The following is a 20,791-nucleotide window of genomic DNA, read 5'->3' as shown; positions in this document are numbered from 1 at the left end:
AGCGTGTAGCGCGCGCATGGTTTCTTCTAATATTAAATAATTTAAAAAATTAAATTGCAATCACAAAGCATCTTTATTTTATTTGAAAATCTTATATTAAGTTTTTTTTATACGCTTTAACATTGTAACATAAAATAAGGAAACGTATTATTTAAAGTATAGAAAGCTTCCTGTTTACAAAAAGTAATCATTTTAAAAAATCTTCTACTGCTGTTATAATATATATACATTTCTAACAAATTGTATGCAATTTTTTGATGTACATCTATTTTATATATCTATATATATATGTATATATATTAACTTATGTTTTGTAAAAAAAATCAACGATATGTATAACATAAATTATCGTATGTTATTCTTTCAGACGCAGCATATGATATCTAACATCACTTATTCTCTTTCGCAGATTTATATAAATCAATAAATTCAATCTCTCCCTCTCTTTCACCCTTACATGTCTTACATTTAATCTTACATTAACTAAATCTCTCACGACAGCTGCTTCAATTTACATATATTAAAGGCATTATTCCCCGCACTATTCGCGTTTGCTTTTGCCGCGTGTAGTGTTCAGTGCCCAATTGATTCCTCTTGATACGCAACGAATTCGAGGTCCATATTGTCAAAAACTAAGACAGCGTGGCGATTTGGCACGTCCTCTGTTCGATCTCGCTATCATCGTCGGATTCGCTGGCCCAAGAGGACCGTCGCTCGTGTCATATCTCTCCATCGCTGTCTCCGGGACAGCGTCCTGGTCCTGACACACCGTCGTCGAGAACTTCCGTCACCTCGTGAAACGAAACAGACAATAATTAATGGATACGGGCCAATAAGAAAAACGAATAATAGTAAGTATGCGATAAATAAACGTAAAGAAAAAAAAAAAAGAAAAAATAAAACGAAATAATTAAAATAAAAATTAACTGACGGACTTCTCGTTGGATTTTCTTTTAGATTCTCACCAGAACCTCTTCGAATCGGTCGTAATTTTCCTGCCTGGAGTTGAGCAGGCTCTCGCCGACCGAGTCGGTACCGGCATTCGACTGGCAAGGACCACGATATCCTAGCGCGCTTGATGCAATATGTAGCAGGGATAGGATCGCCAACAGTCCAGCTGCAAGTACACACACTGGTCAAGAGCTCATGGAACTTTTCCGAAACCATATGGTCGAAGGGATCGACGTCCTTACCCGCGACATAGGACAACCAGAGTTTATTGGGTCGCCACGCCAGGACGAAGGATAACGGTAGGTAAAATAACGCTCTTCGCCAGCCCCGCGTGGCCGTTAGGATCCTGGACCAGCAGCGCGAGCAGAGAGAATCTTCATTCCTGAAAGAATAAAAACGTCAGAACATGTGTAAGTTTCCTGTAAAAAAAAGCGCCTCCGTATTTGCAAGATTAGAAGGATCTTTTTTTTTCAGGAGATTGTTTTAAATATTTACAGCTTAAGTAAATTAAGCGACTCAATATTTTAATTCTTTTTCATCCGCGAAAATAAAATAAATGAATTAAATAAATTCTTTTTTTTTTTTTTTTAGATAAATCAATATTATTTCTTTTATATATATTTTTTAATTGTTTTAACTTTTAAAACAAATTATTTTCAATTTTATTTTTATTAATATATCTGCAGCTAATTGGAACTCCAATCGATTCGAGACCACAAATTATTTCACTTCTCGACTGTTGAGCCGTGCTTTTTCAGAGCGGTCGAGATGTATTTATTTCAGATACTTGAAACAATATTTTATAAGAATATTTCTTTATAAATTAAGTATCATTCGTAGAGCTAGATAAATTGTTGTCCGATTTAAATTCGATAAACGGAAGTTTTGCAAAAGCGACGTCCTCCGCTTAACTCCGCAGGCAAGCAATCAACGTTTAGTCCTAATTATAATTCCCATTTAAGTCTTCATCTTAAAGAAGCAGAGCGAGAAAACAATTTTTTTTTTTTATTTTCTTTTATCGATACAACTTTCCGCATTGAGTTCTCTCGTCGGAGAACGTTTTTCACGGAGATTAATGAACAGAATTCCCATAGACAGAGAAATTTGTCTTCAAATGCAGCTTTGCATTACATTGTAAATTTTTCCGGGTAATATAATGCGCAAAACCATTTATCTAACTAAAATGCATTATCCTAATATGTACGCGGCAGCAATTGCGTTCGCGATGCGACTCAGCGGAAATCGCCGCGGTAATCGTATTGAGATGAAAATTGCCGGGAAACGAATAACCCCCGAAATTATTGAGGGAAATCTACAGAGATAATTATCATTTGCATCCCAGAGTTTGCCGTTAATTTATCAAGTTAACCAGCGGGACAAATGCAAACCCGTCTAACGAAGTCCGCCAAATAATCTTCAAACGACGAAAATAATATTAATAAATTGTCAGAAAAGAAGTTTCATTCACCGTTTAATTCGCGGAGAAAAAAGAACAATTTTATGTCAAATTATTTGGCTTGTTTAAATTTTTCGTGGCACCTATTTGTCGCGGCGACAAAAAAAGAGATGATTGCGTTGCGCGGGGTCGCGATACAAAACCTTCCTCGAGAGTGGCGTTATCAAAAGTAATCGAGAAACTCGAGCAAGGTCAATTAAGGGAAATGTTCGTCTTTCAATATATTCCCGCTATGATTAAATTCGTGGAAATATTTTTAATTGAATTACTCTCGAGGGAGAGGCACGGGGGTGATACGGAGAAAGCGAGAAAGGGAGAGGAGATTTGACGGATCTTCGTGAGCGCGGTGAGCGGATATAAAAGAAGATGTCTCCATTAGAGATCTAAAGAGACGTTATCTCTCGCCGCGGAGCGGCTCGATCATCCCCGCGTAGATCGCCGTGATCGATCGACAATTTTAACGGCACCGTCGGCGGAGAACATAAATTTCTGCGTCGAACCCGGACGGATCGCTAAGCTAAGTTACTCTATAAAACCATGGTCGATCCCCCGCGCAACTTCTTTTTACGCGTTACAGCTTGGGGAAGATTGCCGGCGACGTCGTTTCATTGGCCGTCTCACGCTGATCGATATGAGTAACTTAAACGGCAAAACCCGATCACCCGCGTGACAATCGAGTCGCCAAGTTCGCCGACAATCCCAACGAAATTTATCAACGTGTTCCGCGCCGAGGGAGAGTGGTAAGGGAGATACCGCGGCCGCAGAAATTCTGACAAGTTGGGAGGAATCCCATAACGCCCGTGGGAACGAAATAACTAGCTTGTTAATTAATTGTCGCGCGTCGTATCTCCGATTAACTCCGAAGGTACGAGACGGCCTCTATTACGAGCCTTGCGTGACGCATTAGTCTGGCTGAAGGATGCCCACGGTAACTCTTCATCGCCGCCCTTTGCATCGCGGAGCGTTATCTAGTCGCCGGTAGACCACCGCGAATTCTCACCCACCGCTCCCCTCGTTAGGGAAAACTGGGGCAAACTTCCGACCCGCCTGGTAATTGCCAGGCTGGCTTTGCACCGCTTCTTTTCCGCGTTATCTCGCTCGGACCCATTTCTGAACGATCATCCCCCCGGGGTGCTCTCGCCTCACCCCCGACATGTCGAGGTTTATTATTCTCGATAGACACCCACGGACCGAATTTCGACAAATTCGCAAAGCCGCGGTCGCACTCTCGTTCACCGTGAGAGGCCCGTGTTACAACCTGGCAATTTAACTTTCACGTAATTCACAAATATGTAGCTATTTTATTTTCCACGCAAGCGACGTTGACTGAACGAGCAGATAAATAAGACGAATTTTTTTTTCTAACACTCACACTTTGCTTTCTTTTACAGAATTAAATTCCAAAAATTCAGACATACCTGACGCAGAGCTGCACGAACAACGTGATGGCCCAAGTCACCTCCAGGAAGAAGATCGCACCTGAAGCTGCTCTGTGATAGAAAACGCACGGGAATCAGTGAACGAAGGTAAGTTTGGGGAAACCGAATGCGATAAAGAAAAGCTCGCGGGTCCCGTCGTCGGAATACACGTCGTAAATGTAAGTTCTGCCTGACCAAACGGCGGCATTTCGAATGCAGAAGAGACTCGAGGATAAGAGGTCAATTTCTTTTCGACGGTCCCTGGCAAAGGCACCCTTTCTCCCTTTCGCGTTTTTCGCATAACGGCAAATAAATGTACACATAAAGCAGAAATTCCACCGCACGAGGGACATTAATTTCAACGTTCATATATCAATCAGTATCGCGAGAACGTGATCCGACTTCGCCGACGGGGGGATCCTCGAACGGCGCGAGGGTGGTTCGTTCCCCTTCCGAAAAAAAATGGCAATTTTTCCCTCCTCCCCATCGAGCAGTCGTTCCGTGATCAATGATTTAAGGGCGCGCCGACGTAGCATCGCGTAAAAAATGCAAGACATCCCTCTCAATTTCTCAGCTCGCGTGAGATTCCTCCGCGAGAGCGAGGGAGGGGGGGGAGGAGGGGAGGGGTGGCCCGTTAGGTAATGCGAAAAATTGCGGTGGACGGGGATATTTTATTCTTTCACGCCGCCCCGTTGTTCATCGCGAGATGCAGCCGCCGCGGATGCACAAGGGAACCCCCGATCAAACACTATCGCTCCCTCGTGCATTGGAATTTCAAATCGCACGGAATTTTCGGCCGACGCCGATGCGCGTTATAAATGCGCCGTTATAAATAAAAAGATTGAAGCGCGATCGTTTAGTCGGCGGAAAAAGTCGAGATAACACTTTGATTTGTAACTTTATTGACCGTACGAGGTGCGACCGCATTGGAAATAATTTCGCTTCGAGTTTACGGGGGAAGTTCCGCGTGTCTAACGCCGAGCGGAGGAACCTCGGATCCTGTTGAACAAGTTATAAGGATATTTTAATGTATGTACGTTAACGTTCGGAAACTGTCAGACTGTCAGCCTGTCCATTTTCCCCCGGCTAAATACCTTGTCTTAAAGATAATCTCGTTTAGACATCGCGCTTCCGGTGCTGATAATCGGATCGCCGCGAAAATTAGATCTCTCGGGGACGGATCGAAAGTAAATTGCCCGCAGTGGCCGACGATCGGAAAGATTTTCAGATCGTCGTGTTCCGCGCGCGAGAATCCGTAGGCGAGGTACGGGAAGTGAAACGCGCAGGTGAAGCTACGCGAGATGTAAAGTCTCATAACGCGAAGTACCGAGGCGTACAAATTAGAACAACCCTCCTGCTCGGCCTCTCTCACGTTCGTAAGATCCTTTACTTCGCCGCTGGGCGCGCTCAATAATTTACATGTGCATGAATGCGTTATTATTCGCGGGGAAAGCAAGAGAACTCTCTCGTACACGCCGGGACTTGCTCGTGGCCGGAATTTGCGGTCGTTCTTCCCGGATTTGTCCGAAACCGAGTGTCCTCTTTCGTCCGTAAAAACTTGCGAAATTGTCGTGCGGTCGGGACTCCGTACTTTTCCGCGTTGAATAGCGACGTAATTCCAGGTCAGACAAACACGCGCGTTGACGATGGAGAGATTTTAACAGTTTGCGCCGGGACCTGTCAAGCGCAGCCGAGAAAATACACGACGATAAATTCGCCGTCTTCGGCAGAACCGACGGATAATCGTCTCCGGGCGAGGGAGCGGCGAATTAAGAGGAACGACGCGGAAGAAAATCTCAGATCGCGGATAAAATCGAATTTCTCGAGTCGATCGGCCATTCCGATTTCAAGCGCCGTCGTTCGCGCGGGGGGTGATTAGCCCTACCGAGGAATCTCCCGATTCGTTTATCTCCGCGACGGCGGCCGGCGCTTTTTGCGCGATAACGGTGGGTTGATAATGCGTGAATTGAATTACGGTATACGCATGTTGAATTATCCTCACGTAACGTAAAGCCCCATGACGTGCCGGTGGTACGCCACATCCGCGCCGACGCCGCACACAACTGCAACAGACAGAAAGAGGATCAAAAGATTGGCGTTCGCCGACCCGCCTGATGAACGCCTCGCGTCCAGAGGATGCCAATATCCCCGGCATGGCATCGACCTTTCTCTCGCTCTCACTCTTTCTCTCTCTCGGTATTATCTTTCACCCTGGGAGATATCCGCGTAATTTACGCACGGAATCCGCGTGGAACACGCGACATATTTGTGAAAAGCGCGAGACGCTCGGTCGAGATCTCGCGATCAGATTTCTTCTCCGGCGTCGCTCTAAAAAGACGCGGCAATTCCCTTAAGATGCTTCGTTCAACTCTGAATTTTTCCGGAAAAATGTTATTCCGCGCGGCCACCTGACCTTTTTGCGAACGGCAAGTACATCTCGGAAGACTTGGCGGGACCAGGTGATTCTCCTGCTTCCGCACATGCCAGCGCATTAATTACACCTCGGATATTATGTATTCGAAACGTGTGAACGCATATGCATTTTGAGATTTTTCCCTGCTCGATATTATTTTTGCGATAACGTCCGGCACTTGCCGAGACGGACAGGGAGAAGGCGGTCTAGTCTAGGTATCTGTCTCGCATCCGCATACGTTATTCTATTAAAAGGGGGAAGATAAATTTTCAGAGTAAAAAAAAAAAGAAAAAAACCGTGCGAGCAATATCGAAAGGTACCGAACGTACATATGAGGGAGTACATTGAGAAGTCCGGCATTAATCTCGGCAAATATAAAATTATTCTATTGTACACGCCAGGGAGAGGTGTACACGCCGTGCACAATAGATCGGCTGTATTCTGGTCTGACAGAAAATCGATACGCGGCAGATTCGTACTTCGAATGAGATGTTTTTTTTTTCTTTCTCTCTTCGCGAAACGACGGGTCGACTTGAACGTCTACGAGGAGGGTGGAAAGGGGAGAGCGTCGCGAGACAAAGCCGATCATCTTGAATCGATGTAATTGCCCCCTGGTGAATTGTACGTGTCAGAAGACTGTGTCGGGAGAAATGTATGAGGAACGATCGCTCATAAGAGAAGCTCGTCCTCGTTACGACGCGCGAAGCTAATTGCGAGCGGATTCGTTACCTTAAAGTCGCGATCGGTCAAACTGATTTTTATTTTTAATTTGACGATTACTCAACGAAAATGTACGCCACAAATCTAGACGACGGAATCGGTTGGCTATTATTATGTAAAGAAAAAAAAATCTTTTTATTTGGATAAAAATTTAATTTAAGTCTGCGATAAAAATTGCTAAAAAAAAAAAAAATTAAATTAAAAATATAAAACCGACCGCTGAGCCATTCTTATAAGAAAACTTTTTCAATTTGACGTTGATTTAATCGGGGTGTGTGATGAGAATTTCTGAATAGAAGAATCGGTTATCGGGCCACGTCGAAGCTGATTTCTTAATTTGATTTGGTCGTCACGCGTGACAAGAGTCGTCAGATCGCGAACCCGTTATAATGTCCAAGGTGTCAAACAACGGTGACAAGCGCATGACGATACCTGAAAGTGCTCCGATCTGTCTGGGAATTGTGCTCTCTATCAATCCGTCGCCGTGACGAGCCGACGAGAGAGGCGACTTGTCGCTCTCGACAGCACTTTTTTTTTTTTCAAAATTCAATCCTCGAGCCCATCGAGGCGCGATTTCGATTTTAACTCCGCGTTAGAGTCGCAAAAAAGAGGATTGATTAAATTGGAAAAAATATCGGTTTCTCTTTCGGCGCGTTTCAGCTTTGTCTTCGTGGTTCGGTCAACGAATACTAGGCCGAAATCGCAGGAAGACAGCGACGGAAAAGATATCGAAAAGTAGTCCGTGAAAGGGTCTAATTGCAAAGTGGACCCGATCAAAGGGCCCTGCGAAATGAAATAACCTGCACGCGAGGAAATAATTACGCGACCCATTAGGGGAATTTCCGTGACGCGACGCGTTGCAAATGCAATTAACAATAACGATTTTAAGAAAGCCCTCGTCGAAGCGGCGGCATTTCAACTTTAATGGACGAGCGTTCAGTAGTAATTTGAGCGAATCTACTGCGGAAAAGATCATCCCGGGTCGGAAAATCCAGCGAAATTGATTGGCATTATATGGTCATTGATTATGTTAATGAACACATGCTGTTAACCCCTCGTTCCCAGCTTTTTTGTTTTTTTTTTGTTTTTTTTTTTCCAACGCCTTTTCCTCCCTCTCTCGCAAAGCTCTCGCGTTTCGTCCCTCGCACTGAATTATTTTAGATCAAAAGCGAAGTTTCGCAATTATCGCCTCTCGGCCCGCAAGCGCAAACGATGTATCCCTCTCGCGTGAAACTTAACACAACGGAGACGACGACGTGTGTTGCCGTGTGTACGAGCCGTGCTTCGTGGATCCGACGAATTTGGGGGAAACGCGCGGGCGATGTATTATTCAGAGGACGAAGTCACGCAACTTTAATAAAAGGAATATCCGGCTGGCGATGCGCAGCTGGGATACTCGTCTGTCGCCGGCGAGGAAATATTCGCGAAAAATTTTACACTCCTTATCCGGGCTCCCTGTTTGGTATTTGTGTGCGCGCGAGCCGTCTGTGAGCCTGCTTTACGTATTTACGAGCTCGGGACCTCGCCGGAGGAAGCGGAATTCCGCGCGGTCTGAAGGCACACCGATGATTCTTCGCCGCGAGAAACGGGAAGGGAGATGTCTAGCGAAACCCCCCATTGTCCGATTAATTTAATTCACGTTCTTTCTGTTAATTTCCGGTTGGCTCGAGCTCCCGAAAGCGGAATGAGATCTTCAAGGATTTGCGGCGGGGTCGACGTTGAAGTTTCTGGACCGGCGTGCGAGACGTACGATCACCGCGATCGTTCCGGAAAGCGGCAAGGACACCGGATACGTATCCTCGACCGTGTTCTCCGGCAGGACATTGTCGGCCGGTGGTCCTGCGACTGGCACGTGAATCGACCACCTGCGGTCGCATTGGCTTGCGTCGCGAGTGAATTTCCGGGGTCGTATTGTCCTTCAAGATGCTCCGCCAAGATATCCATTATCCTTCCACCGAGGAGAAGTCGGCCAATCATTTTTCTTCGAAATTAGATCTCTAAAGGACGCGGGGGACCGTTTCCTCGTCCGCGAACGGGCACGATGTACCTACATTAGACCGTCATACGTCACCGGTGCGACGATTCAACTATAACGAAACAATCAAAGGTAGGTCAATTTGCGAGACGTTAAAGTAAACGTTTCAACGATATCGAATCGGCCGAGTCCGCGGATCGGTAGTCAAAGAAACGTAGACAATGACGACGAGACGTGGTGCATTCAAAGGGCACAAAGCTTAGGGCTCCCTAAGGATGAATAGTGGCCCGATGGGTCGTCTTTTCTCCCTTAATTTCTTCCCCCGTCGCGGAAACGAAGACAGATTGGCGCGATCGGATTTCTATTTTGCGATCGCAAAGGTTTTCCCTTCCCGTTCTTTTTTTCTTTTTTTTTTTTTAACCCTTGCCGTTCCCATTTCGTTCGCGGCTACCTCGAGCTCGCGCGAAGTTAACGGGCGGAGAAATCCGAAATACCTCGGTCGCGGGTTCAATTAGAGGCGCGACGCCAAGGTCTTCCGACGCGGCGTCCTGGTAATGCAATTAGCCGCGAATACACCACTCGTGCCGCCGAAGGGGTCGGCCCGGAATGGGGGCGAGCCCGCGCAGATAATTAAGACGCCCGGGCGGGAATCACTCTCGAATATCGCGTGAAACAACAGTCGTTTCCTCCTCGCGCACCTGAGGCCGATTCGACGGCTCTTTGAACAGCGAAGAAATAAAAATTCTCAGCGTGAGAACGGAAGAAGTTTCCGCCTTTACTTCTAATTCCAGGAGGGTAGCTCGCCCTGGGCAGCAATTCGATTACGACTTTCGCGATCCGCAATCGGCTCGTTTTAAGAGAGGGCTTCCCTCCGCGAAGGTTTACCGACGATGCTGAGAAATCGCGCAAGTTTATCGCACCGCCGTGTGGATCTTACGGGACGAGCGGTGAACACGCGAGGGGGGGCTCAATGGGAGTTAATTTAATTCGCGGCGATCGAAGGGCATTCGAGCGGCCGTCGCCGGGAGGATCGCATGCGTCCAACGTTTCCGGCGACGGAGCACACGATGGAAATTGAGTTTCGCCGAGTTTTCCGTCGCGACGATTCGATTTGTCCTGCGACATCGTGACGAGCGACGCGAAAAGTTTCCCGTCGCGCGCGAAACGACGAGGGGGGTAGTGTGAACGGATGCGACTCCCCTTCGGGAAAGTCCCACGGATCGCGAAAGAGACAAGCGAGAAAAGAAGAACTGGGTGAAGAAATTTCGCGAAATGATGGATGCGCCTCTGGGGCGGCTGCCTTTGAGAGATACGAGGTGTCCGCGATATCTTTCGCTGATACCGGAGTATATTTGTCATAATTTTCAGCGCATTTTAAATCCCGCTGCTCGTCGAAGCTCGCCGGGTGGGCGGTTTCCCTTGGGAAAAGCGTTTCCGGAGGCGCGAACTGGTACCTGACCGTGTAGTACAATCTCCCCGTCCGCCTCTTACTCTCTTTGCGTCGCGCGCAAAGCGCATCGGCGCGCGATTAATCAGCGGTGACGAATTTCGTATATTCGCGACACGGCCGGCGCTTTCGATAGGGCGCGCGAAGGGCGGGAGAAAGAGCAGACAGAGCAGGGTGTAACAAATGCACCTCTCGTCGGAATTAAAATTGAAGAGGGTGACTCGCAGTTTATTCCCAAAGTGCTCGAGAACATTTTTGGCTCGCTGGAGCAGCCTCGTATGCCCCGACGCGACACGTATTATGAAATGAACGCATCTCGCGATCCCTCGCCGTCCTCCTCGCGTGCAAGCTCCCGCGTAAATTCCTAATGCAGATTTAATCGACGAGACGTTCGACGTTGAACGTCGAACGGCTCCGCAAATTCTCGCATCTTGTCGCCTTCGCCTTTAATTTTTGATTGCGAATTCTTACAGCAGATATTTTTATGCGACTGAATAAAAATACTTTTACGTCGAGCGGTAAAAATGCACCTAACCGTCGCGTCGGCGCGCATCATCGTAACATCTCGACGTGTGCATTTCGCGATAATTTTTATTTTTTATTATTTTTTATTTTTTTTTAGAGAGTCAACGAACCGCAGAAATACCCGAGAACGTGGAAATTTAAAAACGCGCGATTCCTCGTTTATACCACCTCGCTTCTATTTCCGGCTACCGTCGTTCGCGCTATAAATTAAATTATCGCGCGTTGAATTATTCTTATTGACGGGAAAAAGAACAGGAAATTTCCATCTCTCCTGACGGCAAAATATAAATTTCTTAAAGTAATCATATCTAATTAATATTTAATTTTGCAGCTAAATCTTTTATACTAAATCTATTAAAGAGCCTCGTGACTTTATTAAAAAAAAAAAAAGAAGAAAGAGGAGCGATAAAAAAAGAAACGTTCAAGTAGAATTTTCTCTCGCGATACACGCTTTTTCCTCGCGTGTGCACAAACAGGATTGATTTTCTAAAGATACTCGGGACCGAAAATCCCAGCGCTAAAACATTAATCTTTCGATTTACGACAGTAAATGGGAATACATATAACGCGCCGCTGTTTCTTCGCCCGGAGTCGAGGGTGGAAAGAAAATCGGCGGGCAATTCCATCAAGAGCTCTTATTATCGGACGGCGTTTGCGTTCTTGCGCGTGCCCTATATGTTAATAAAACAAGGGATGAAGCCGGGGCTTCTCTTCCCCCTTTCTCGTAGCCGCCGCCGGCTTCAAACTTTACTGCAATGAGCCCCCGAGGATATAAACTTATGATTCGCAGTATGTCAACCCGCGCGAGCTTCGCAGCTGCGCGCGTATTTCCGCGATGCGCTTAAAACGGGTTCTCGCACGGACCGAAGCTGGAAGGTACCCTGGTATAACTAAGATGGGTATTATCTCTTTACGGCTACGGTTTCCACGCCGGCGAACGCGAGAGGCAACGAGGAAGAAACACCCGGCGAGATAGGAAAACCGCGATTTTTCCCCGCTCTCTTCTTTTTTTTTTTTCCCGGAATAAATAATACAAGTAAGAGTATTTCGCGAGTCTTTCGTTATTTCCGAAGGTCCGTTAATCGAGACTTCGCGGCAGTCGGAGAACGCCCGCCGCCAGTTAATTAGCGAGATTAAATCGTTGGTCGGGCGTACGCGTTGTTCGCGCTTTTCCTAGACCAGGAAAGGGGACCGAGGGGACGAAAGTGGCTGACTTATTGTACGAAAACACTGCGGAGAGTTATCGAGTCGCGCGTTTCCGGACACAGGCGTGAAACAGTAAGGGGAACAAATAAAACGAGAAGTGGACGGGGGCGGAAAAAGGGTGACGACGGAAATGTGATATTTTTTTTTTGCGTCGTTAAGAGAGAAATAAAAATACGACGATAATTCGTTGCAACATAGCCGTCTCTGAATTTCGCGGAAAATGTCATTTCGGTTTTCCTGCAAAAGTAATTTGGGTCATGTCGAATCTTACGCAGGAATGAAGAAAACGCCCGGGTCATCGGAAGATTTTAATGAGATTTTTGGCGTGCCGCGTTAATTAACAAGTCGCAAAGTGCGATATCTACCGTGAGCATCTCGCGAACGGAAATCGATTCGCCCGCGTGCCCGCGACACCTTCGAAACGCCTGTAACATTTCGTCGCGGTGGAGAGATCACGGGAATAAAGCGTCCGGAATCGTTGTAAATTCGCGTTAACACAAGTTCGCAATCGCTGCACCCAGAGAGACTTCGCGTCCCCATACGTTACGATACCCTCGACAAAGTTTCAGGATGTCGTTCCACTTGCCTTGAAACTTCCGGTCTTCTTTTTTTTTTTGTTTTTCCAGGGGTAAGTTTTCCGCGGGATCGTTTTACGCATGTGACGAAGAGAGACAAAGAACGTCTCGACAAGTTTAAATCCACGGTAAAAAAAAAAAAAAAAAAAAAAGGAAAGGGAGGAGAAAAAAAATATTCGGCCGTTTTATTTACGACTGTCTGCCAACGCGATTCGAATCCGAACGGACCTGATCGGAAACGCGGCTTCGGCAATCTCGGCCGTGGCGCGTTTAATCCGTTTTCGCTGCGCTGCGAATGTGCCGCGCGAATGCATAATGCACATACCAATGGCGCACGAATGGAGGATGTAATTTGTACCGGCGACTGATTCTCGCCGACGTAATCGCGTCGCGCAAATTAGCGGTGATTTACGCTTCGATACGAATGGCAAGCGCACTCGGTGCGGGCGGCTATAAATTATCGCCGATCGCCTAATTGCCGTTTTACATTTCCGTCGCGAATTTTAAGAGAGCGAGAGAGAAGCGTGGATTTTTGTAGCGATTCGCATTCAATTAATTCCCGTTTATTCAATTTATTCTATTTATATTTCTACGACGAGTTGATTTACGAGATGCGAGATGGAACGAGTGAATTACACGGCTCTCGCGCAACTGCTAATTATAATGAATATAGGATGCGTTATTAATTCGTTTCCTCGACGATTCAAACCCGCCAGGAGCGAAGGGCTTGCCGCAAGTGCGGCGCGACAGATTATGAAAACGCGAAAACGGAGCCGCGTCGCCGTCCGGCGCGTAGTATTTACGTTGTAAACGAGTCGGGAGACGCTCAGAGCAAGCAGGGTTAATCCGATTGTGCAGTTTATAATTTCAGAGGATGCGCTGCGGCAGCGATTTCGACGATGCAACCGTTTCCCACCGCAGACTCTCGGAAACTAATTAAAGTACGCGAATGCGAGATCGCGCGGATCGTTGCGGATGAGAGGGCCAACCCTTTCGCTATACCTAACGTCATCCTCTGTGTCCTTCGCTTTATTAATTCCTAAATTTTGCACGCGGAAGTCCCGGGATCTCTTAGACTTCTTGCGGCAAAAAAAAAGAAAACGAGCGGCTCGAGAAAACACCCCGAGATGATAAGCCCGATAAGCGAATCCCTGAAACTCGGAACCTTGAACGCGCGAGGGAGGCCGCCTCTCGGATTACGCGTAACGAAATATTCCTCCCTCCGGTTTGTGTCCTCGTTACGACGAGTTACGAGCTGATTGAAAGCTCCGCGGGTCGAGTCGAGCTGCATTTACTCGCGACACGCCGGTGTCTTTTTTCCCCGCCCGAAAAGTCGCGCGAGATTATCTCGACGCGGTATCATCGCGCAGCGACGCCGGGCACGTCGTTTCCGGAGCTCGTCCGCGGAAGAAAGCAAACGCGGAAGACGAAATTCCCCGGAAACTTTCATTATTACGAGATTGTCAGTCGCGCGATGGTCGCTCAAATTTTCGCGACGCTAATCGAAGGAAAACTCTGTAAGTTCGCGGTGAGACTTTTCGCCGTGATGCGAGATTGCTCCTCGGACGAGAGCCGACCTCGCGGGATTTTTTTTTTTTTCCGGGTGTCTGTTTCGAGGGGTGCCGCGACGAGTCCTCGGCGGTAAATCAACGGGGTTTTATCGACAATCTGGTCCAAAGTGTCGGCACGATCGCGCCGGATGAGGGTGGGCGGGGAAGGAAAAGGATGACTTGGTGCATAGACCTCTTGTTTTCCGGTTGCAGCTATCGGGGGTGGACTGTCGGCTTTTCCGTGCCGTCGCCCGCGCCAAGATAACGAAATGCCGATAGCCAGCCGCACGTAAACAGCCCGGTGATATTTATATCCGCGCGAGCGGGTCTGACTACGATCGCCCGTCGGAAAGCTGTGAATTCGCGTAGAGCTGCGAGTCCCTGCGAGCTTATCCGCTAACGCGATCCGAGAAGGTTCCATTTGTGAGAATATCACATAAAAATATGCTACAAAAAAGAACGAGAGACAAGAGCACGTAGAATATGGATTCCTCGACAGGCTGACGAGGGATTTCTTCCTTGGAGGTAAAAAAAAAAAGAAAAAAAAATGACAACTGTTAAAGATTTACGCCGTTATCAACAGCAAAATTCCCCTTTTATTTTTCCCTCTCGTTCTTCCTCATCCTCGGCTCGCCGAGTGATCTTTCTCCCGGTTGAGCGGAAAAAGGTCGGAAAATATCGCGAATGCGGGCGTCTCAAGCGCATAAATAACGGCCGTTTCACGTAGAACTGTCGGCGATTTCAAGCTCGCGGTCGCCGAGATGCACTCGAGCAATCGCCGTCGCATTGTCCTCGCGTGTCGCCCTTTATGCGCTGTCGGATGCTGCTTTCGGAAAGGACGCGGTCGCAGATAGCGCGAAATGAATTGCGATCGCTTGATTCTCGCGCGCTTAATAAGCGGCGTGGAAAAAAACAACCAATTAAAAAAAAATTTTCCAATAAATATCAGGCCATTGTGCACGGATTAACGCGTGTGTACATGCAGGTGCAGGGCTGCTGGGCGTCGCGCAAACAAATTGAAACGGGCGCGATAAAAGTGTCACAAAACAAGCATCGCGCGTGACATTATTACGCGACACGGGTAAAAAAAGTATTTTAAAAAACGATCGACCACGAATATTCTTCCGGTGGGAGGAAAAAATATTCCTCCGCGAGCAGCGTTAAATCGCGAAAAGTGCCGTGGCTCATTACGTCACTCGCCGGGGGTGAAATATTGCGTTCCGCGAGTCAATTAAAAACGAGCGAGCTTTTTAACGCGCCGGCGAACGGGGAAAATAAACGGACGAAACAAATCATCGAAAACTTGAGGGAAACAGTGCGTGTGTCGTTCATTAAATTATATAATAGTCGCGGAAGAAAATCGCGGGAGAAAAAAATCTCAACGATCATTAAGGAAAAAAAGAGAAAAAAAAACAAATAAGTAATTAAATAAAGGTCCAGCGAGTATTTCGCGATTTCGTTAACAGTTCGCGATCTTCCGCGGTCGATTTAGCGCCGAAAATCGCACGTAATTAAACGTCACATTCGCCTGAGGTCCTCCCTCCCAATTAATCTATCCGATGACCCGTTCACGCGCGTACGCGTGAATTACCGTCATTCCCCCCGAAGGGGTGGACATAAGTGTTATCAATTAAGAGACTCCCGAAGCGAAGCGCGACTGTCGCAAACAATTAATCCTCGGGTTGCGATAGACGGTGAGTCAGCGGCGTCGCGACGCAAAGCGTTTCGGCGGCGTCCAGAAACCTCCGTTTCTCGCTCGGAGATAATGGACCACGGGGAGGTATTTTTCGTTATTGTTCGCCGCGACGAGAAAAATAGACGGGGGATGAAACGAAACGAAGGGAGATGCTTATTATATACGAGTCGAAATCTGACGGTGGGTGGTCCATTAGAAGATTTTTGCCGTCGCTCAATCACTTCTAGCACATTAAACGCGTTGAACAGGGAGAATTAAATTTATTTCCGATATTTCTTTTGCATTCGTGGACACGTATTTTTATCTAACGACAAAGTTAAAACGCCCTCGTGCCCGTTGCTTCCCGACTTGCTTCTTTCGCGAGGAGCTCTCTTCAGAATTCAGACCGACTGGGGAAATAAGGAGCGCCGCGCGTTCTAGAACTTCCGTAAGAATCCGATAATGTGCGCGACTATTTAAACGAGAAAACCCACCCTCGTCGTCGCGGGCGGACCGCGAGGATATTCATCTCGGGCTGCTTCGGCCATAACGACCCATTAATATTAAGCAGGTGTAAAAAGCCTCGGCGACAGACACGGAACCCTTTTATCTTTTCCTTTCTCTAAACGGTAATGAAAAGCGTGGTGTTCGCGCGCCATCACCATTCTTATTCGAAGCGGCAAAGAAAATCGCTTTCATTTCGACGGCCCCGCTTTTTTTCTCGAGATGAAATATTTATCCGGCGAAACTTTCCTCTCTCTCCTTTTCTTCTTTTTATTTTTAATACGTAATTTGTAATATCGCGCTGCTAATCCTTCCTCTCTTCTATAATTTTTGAACGTTTAACTATTTAATAATTAATAGTATTACTAATTGCACGTGATAATATTTGATAATTTTTTTACTCTTTTTATATTTTCAAAAATAGCATCGCTATATAATTATTAAAAAGAAAAAAAAACAGGAAGAGAAAGTGTGTTACTATCGAGTATGAAATAAATTATCGGGACTCACCAATAGCGGTAGATACTCCTACGATTCTCGTTATCGTCGACAGATGATGAGCGTCGCTCGGTCTCTCGTAGGTCGACATATCGCCAATGGGATCTTTCGTGAGATTATTCGTTTGCGTTATCATGGGACGGGTGATAAATCCGCACGGTGGATGCGCCTTTTCACAGAGATCCTGCGCAAGTACAATCGTCATATGATCAGTACAAATATCCTCCCTGAACATTTTATCGGCGTTCTCTTAGACTACGCACAAAATCTTGCCGAAACATACGCATTGCGACATTACATGATACAATATTAAAGACAAACTATACGTAAAGTAAAGGAAAATTAAAATTGTGCCCACGCGAAAGATGATCTCTTACTTCACGGCGCGATCCGACGATATTTATATCCCGTGTCGCATTACTTTGAATTCTCGCCGGACAAAATGACAAACCCTCTCGACGGTCTATAAAACAGTCCCTCACCGTTGTAAAGCTCGCGGCAAACTAAACGTATCGCCGGCACCGCGACGAGGGAAAGTCCGAACTTGCGCAAATGCCGTTCCACGCTCGAATTTCCTGCGGCTCTGCGCCACGTGCCCCTCGGGGGCGAATAACATTTTTATTACAGGAACACGCCAGGATATTAATTTAACAAAGGGATTTGCACACATTTGTCGCGTAACCTTTTGCTATTTTACACATATACATTCACGGGATATATTTTTAATCTTGCCAGAAACTGCAGAAGGCGCGCGACGCGCTATTTTTCATCCTTGCTTTTTTTACGTTATTTTTTTGTTAAAAAAAACCCCGGTTTTGTAGTCAATAATTTTCAGTCATAAACTATAAATAAATGTACGTGCATCTTTTACACATTTTAAACGTTTCTGGTTTCTTTAAATACATTCGAATGTTAATTATATTAATATTTTTCGATTAATTACGTAAATAGAACATCGCGAAAAAGGGACAGCAATTATCTTTATATTTTTCTATTAAAATAGAAATGTCGCATAACGAAACAGACGAAAAATAATAAAATAATTTCATATTTACAATGTGATGCACGTAAAACGCTGTTGCAGGTTTTATCCTTAATTTTGGGATTTCTTCGGATGGAACCTCGGGATTAGATTCATTACGGGTCCAGTAATGTGATGTTACATTTATCCAACGTTACTGTATATATTTATCCACATTCAATAAATTTGTAATTGTGCGGCATATAAAAATATAATTATTCGCGATAAGCGTGTAGAACACTTCAACAACACGGACGCATGGTGAGGTAGACACAGTTTTATCTAAAAAAAAAGAAAAAAAAGGTATTAAAAATAAAACGTCGCGGGCATACGTGCGACGGTCATTCTTCAAAAATATTTTACACATGATAAATACAATTATTTCATTCTTAAAGCGATTTACCGTGCTTTAAGCGTTGACCTGTTGCAAAATCGAACACGTCAAAACAACATTTTGTACTTCTTCGCAATTATGTGTAGAATACACTTTGTTTTAAAATATATTTCTCGCAAGCGAATATTTAAAGCACTTGGCATTTTATTGCATTAAGCTTCTTCTCAATGTCGCTCCTTCGCTCGAGGTTTCTTCTTCTTGCCTTTAACGACTCTCGGGCTGTAGTCCCAGCCAGCCGAGAGCAGGCTAATTTTTGATTGCGTCGGAACGATGTGCTTTCCTTGAATCGCCAAAACGTCGTTGCTGTCGCAAGTCGCGTGGGCGGATTTCGGTATCATAGAGCGAGAAATTGGGCTGAGTGATTTTTTGTTGCAGTGTAGAACAGCAGGCAATGGTGCCAATGGTCTGAAACTTATAATTAAAATTACTCTTTTTATATTTAACTATTGTAAAATTAAAAAAGTATTATAATTGCCATCAAATTACCCATTTTTACTGCTAGGAAGCCTTGAAGTATCTATGGGGGCAAGTCGGATATTTTTCGGCCAAACGGTGGGAGAAACGGGAGTTTGCCAAGCGGAATGAACGCTTGCATTTCTCAATGCACCCGACTTTCTCGCGGAGCCTTGAAAGCCAATGTTTCGAGCTGAACCTGAAACGTCAATAATGTTCGTGTTAATATTAATGTATTAATCAATACTGAAATAGCTTGGTAATTTTCCTGTTATTTACCTTGGCAGGAAGAAATCTCTACATTTTCGTTCACGAATTTAATCGGAATTCTCTTTAAAGTAGAGAAGCTTTCTCGTGTAGACACGGTAAAAGGCACAGGACTTACAATAATCCTCTCGTTAAAAATAGTGCCAAGCTTGTTTCTGCCTATATGTGGCGTGCACAGCTGCTCCTTGGATCTTAAAGCGTCGTCATCCTTCATATCGTCGAAGTTTCTGTCATCTTTCAGTTTATTTGCTGAGATCGATTTCCTCGATTTTCTATAAATTAAATATTATATTAAATAAAATAAATGGCTTCTGCGTTTGATACTTTACTTTCTTTTAATCTTACTTGTGGACTCCTTGATGATTTGCGTCGTTTTTTATTGTCTGAAAGGAGCCTTCTGTATCTAGCAATCGATTTCTTATACTTATAGACTTGTTCTCGATATAATTAGGCGAAATTGCTTCTTCTGTCCAATTCGCTTTCGAATTTCTTGACGAATTTCTATTGCTGTAAACAGGGGCTGGAGCTATTCTTAAAGCATCACTTGGATCGTCGTGTAAGGAGTCTGTTTCGCTCTTTTCGTTGGGAAAGAGCTCTGAGATTAAGTGTTCCATCATCATGTCGATAACATCTTCGAACTTTGCCTTGTTCAATTTATATTGCACAGAATCTTCTCCTTCCTACAAATACAAAGAGATACAGTATAAGCGTATATATTAGACATTACGTATCGGGAAAATATTTCTTACCCTTGCAACAAGTTTATGTTCTGCAAATGTTTCATCGTTTTGTGCATTAAGTCTCTTTATCTTTTTATCACTCGGATCAGTGTCGGGCTGCGTGCTGTTATTGTCACAAGTTGGATTTTTGCCGATTACCCTTAAGTACGGTATCTGAGTTCTCCATTGTATGCATTCGTCCAAAGTAGATTCCTGAAACAGCTGATTTTCTTCCTCGTAAAAAGTTCTCTCCACGGCTGCCCACTGCTCCTCCAGTTTCTGAGTTGCCACACTTTCCACCTCCTGTGACCAAGAGATCGACGTGGCCACGCTGTCGCCATTAGACAATGGATCGTCGTCCTTCCAGGATTTTTGCCGTGGTAAGCTCGGCAGCCGGAAGCGACCGCTCCATTCGTTCTCGCATCCGTCATCCTCGTCGTCTTTGAATCGCAGCAAATGCTGGGGAGCCTTTACCTTCTGTGTCGGTGGACTAGTCCTGCAAAAGAATTTTCTGTAATAACGAATTTCAACGGTTTCGACAATCGCGGACTTACGTGCTTCTCCTGCAGCCGTTCCTTCGCATTTCATGCTTCCCCCCCCGAGGGTCCTCTCCATCAACGGGACTCGGAGACCCAGCGTGTTCTCGACTACGGAGCAACGGGGAAAGAGAGAATTAACTTACTGGCGTCCTCGAGCAATCAACGCAGCGGCCGCGCCTACTTCTGCCATTCATCATTTCTATTTTACGCCGTGCCGTCCGTGCCTCACGCGAGCTTGAATATCGATCCGGCGGCTGAAATATTGACCTCGATGTAATCGACTCGCAGACCACCCGTGTGCGCATGAGGCTCGATCACGACGACCTCAACGCCTCCAATGGCACGGATAGTTACGACCGGGACGCGCAATTTGAATCGACGACTTGAATTATTCGCGTGATCCCTCGATTACCTTTCCGGAGCCATATTCACGTTGCGCATTCATGAAATACGTATACGTGACACCGGCTCCGTATTTTAAATGG

The 20,791-nt window shown here is 45.8% G+C and overlaps 2 protein-coding genes across 4 annotated transcripts; both read right to left on the bottom strand.

Moving 5' to 3' along the window:
* Positions 1-54: 54 nt before the first annotated feature.
* On the bottom strand, positions 55-17,659 carry LOC139111451 (uncharacterized). Its single transcript, XM_070671742.1, has 7 exons — positions 17,291-17,659; positions 16,926-17,097; positions 5,828-5,888; positions 3,826-3,897; positions 1,194-1,333; positions 966-1,117; positions 55-791 (listed from the first exon to the last, which is right to left on the bottom strand). The coding sequence occupies exons 2-7, from the start codon at positions 17,047-17,049 to the stop codon at positions 720-722; spliced, it is 621 nt and encodes a 206-aa protein (XP_070527843.1). The 5' UTR covers positions 17,050-17,097; positions 17,291-17,659; the 3' UTR covers positions 55-719.
* A 310-nt stretch (positions 17,660-17,969) lies between these two features.
* On the bottom strand, positions 17,970-20,770 carry LOC139111445 (uncharacterized). 3 transcript variants are annotated; one of them, XM_070671735.1, is made up of 7 exons: positions 20,322-20,770; positions 19,798-20,263; positions 19,394-19,728; positions 19,061-19,320; positions 18,815-18,980; positions 18,338-18,733; positions 17,970-18,216 (listed from the first exon to the last, which is right to left on the bottom strand). In XM_070671735.1, exons 1-6 carry the CDS (start codon positions 20,348-20,350, stop codon positions 18,493-18,495), a joined length of 1,497 nt encoding a protein of 498 aa, XP_070527836.1. In that variant the 5' UTR covers positions 20,351-20,770; the 3' UTR covers positions 17,970-18,216; positions 18,338-18,492. The 3 variants fall into 3 exon arrangements, with proteins under 3 accessions (XP_070527836.1, XP_070527834.1, XP_070527835.1); XM_070671733.1 differs by having other exon boundaries at positions 18,338-18,739; positions 20,322-20,769; XM_070671734.1 differs by having other exon boundaries at positions 17,970-18,739; positions 20,322-20,769.
* Positions 20,771-20,791: the final 21 nt, after the last annotated feature.

The sequence above is a fragment of the Cardiocondyla obscurior genome, linkage group LG24, assembly GCF_019399895.1.
Source record: "Cardiocondyla obscurior isolate alpha-2009 linkage group LG24, Cobs3.1, whole genome shotgun sequence".
NCBI lineage: Eukaryota > Metazoa > Arthropoda > Insecta > Hymenoptera > Formicidae > Cardiocondyla > Cardiocondyla obscurior.
This window is presented reverse-complemented; position numbering and strand designations above follow the sequence as displayed.

What these genes read in the sequence shown, in the direction of transcription:
- LOC139111451 (XM_070671742.1), bottom strand. Translation starts at nt 17,049, where the DNA reads ATGATAACGCAAACGAATAATCTCACGAAAGATCCCATTGGCGATATG. An exon ending in AGGAGTATCTACCGCTATTG is followed by an intron (nt 5,889 to 16,925) that starts GTGAGTCCCGAT and finishes TGTCTGTTGCAG; the next exon opens with TTGTGTGCGGCGTCGGCGCG. An exon ending in TTCGTGCAGCTCTGCGTCAG is followed by an intron (nt 1,334 to 3,825) that starts GTATGTCTGAAT and finishes TTATTCTTTCAG; the next exon opens with GAATGAAGATTCTCTCTGCT.
- LOC139111445 (XM_070671734.1), bottom strand. Translation starts at nt 20,350, where the DNA reads ATGCGAAGGAACGGCTGCAGGAGAAGCAC. An exon ending in AACGGCTGCAGGAGAAGCAC is followed by an intron (nt 20,264 to 20,321) that starts GTAAGTCCGCGA and finishes ATTCTTTTGCAG; the next exon opens with GACTAGTCCACCGACACAGA. An exon ending in AGAGATTTCTTCCTGCCAAG is followed by an intron (nt 18,981 to 19,060) that starts GTAAATAACAGG and finishes TTGACGTTTCAG; the next exon opens with GTTCAGCTCGAAACATTGGC.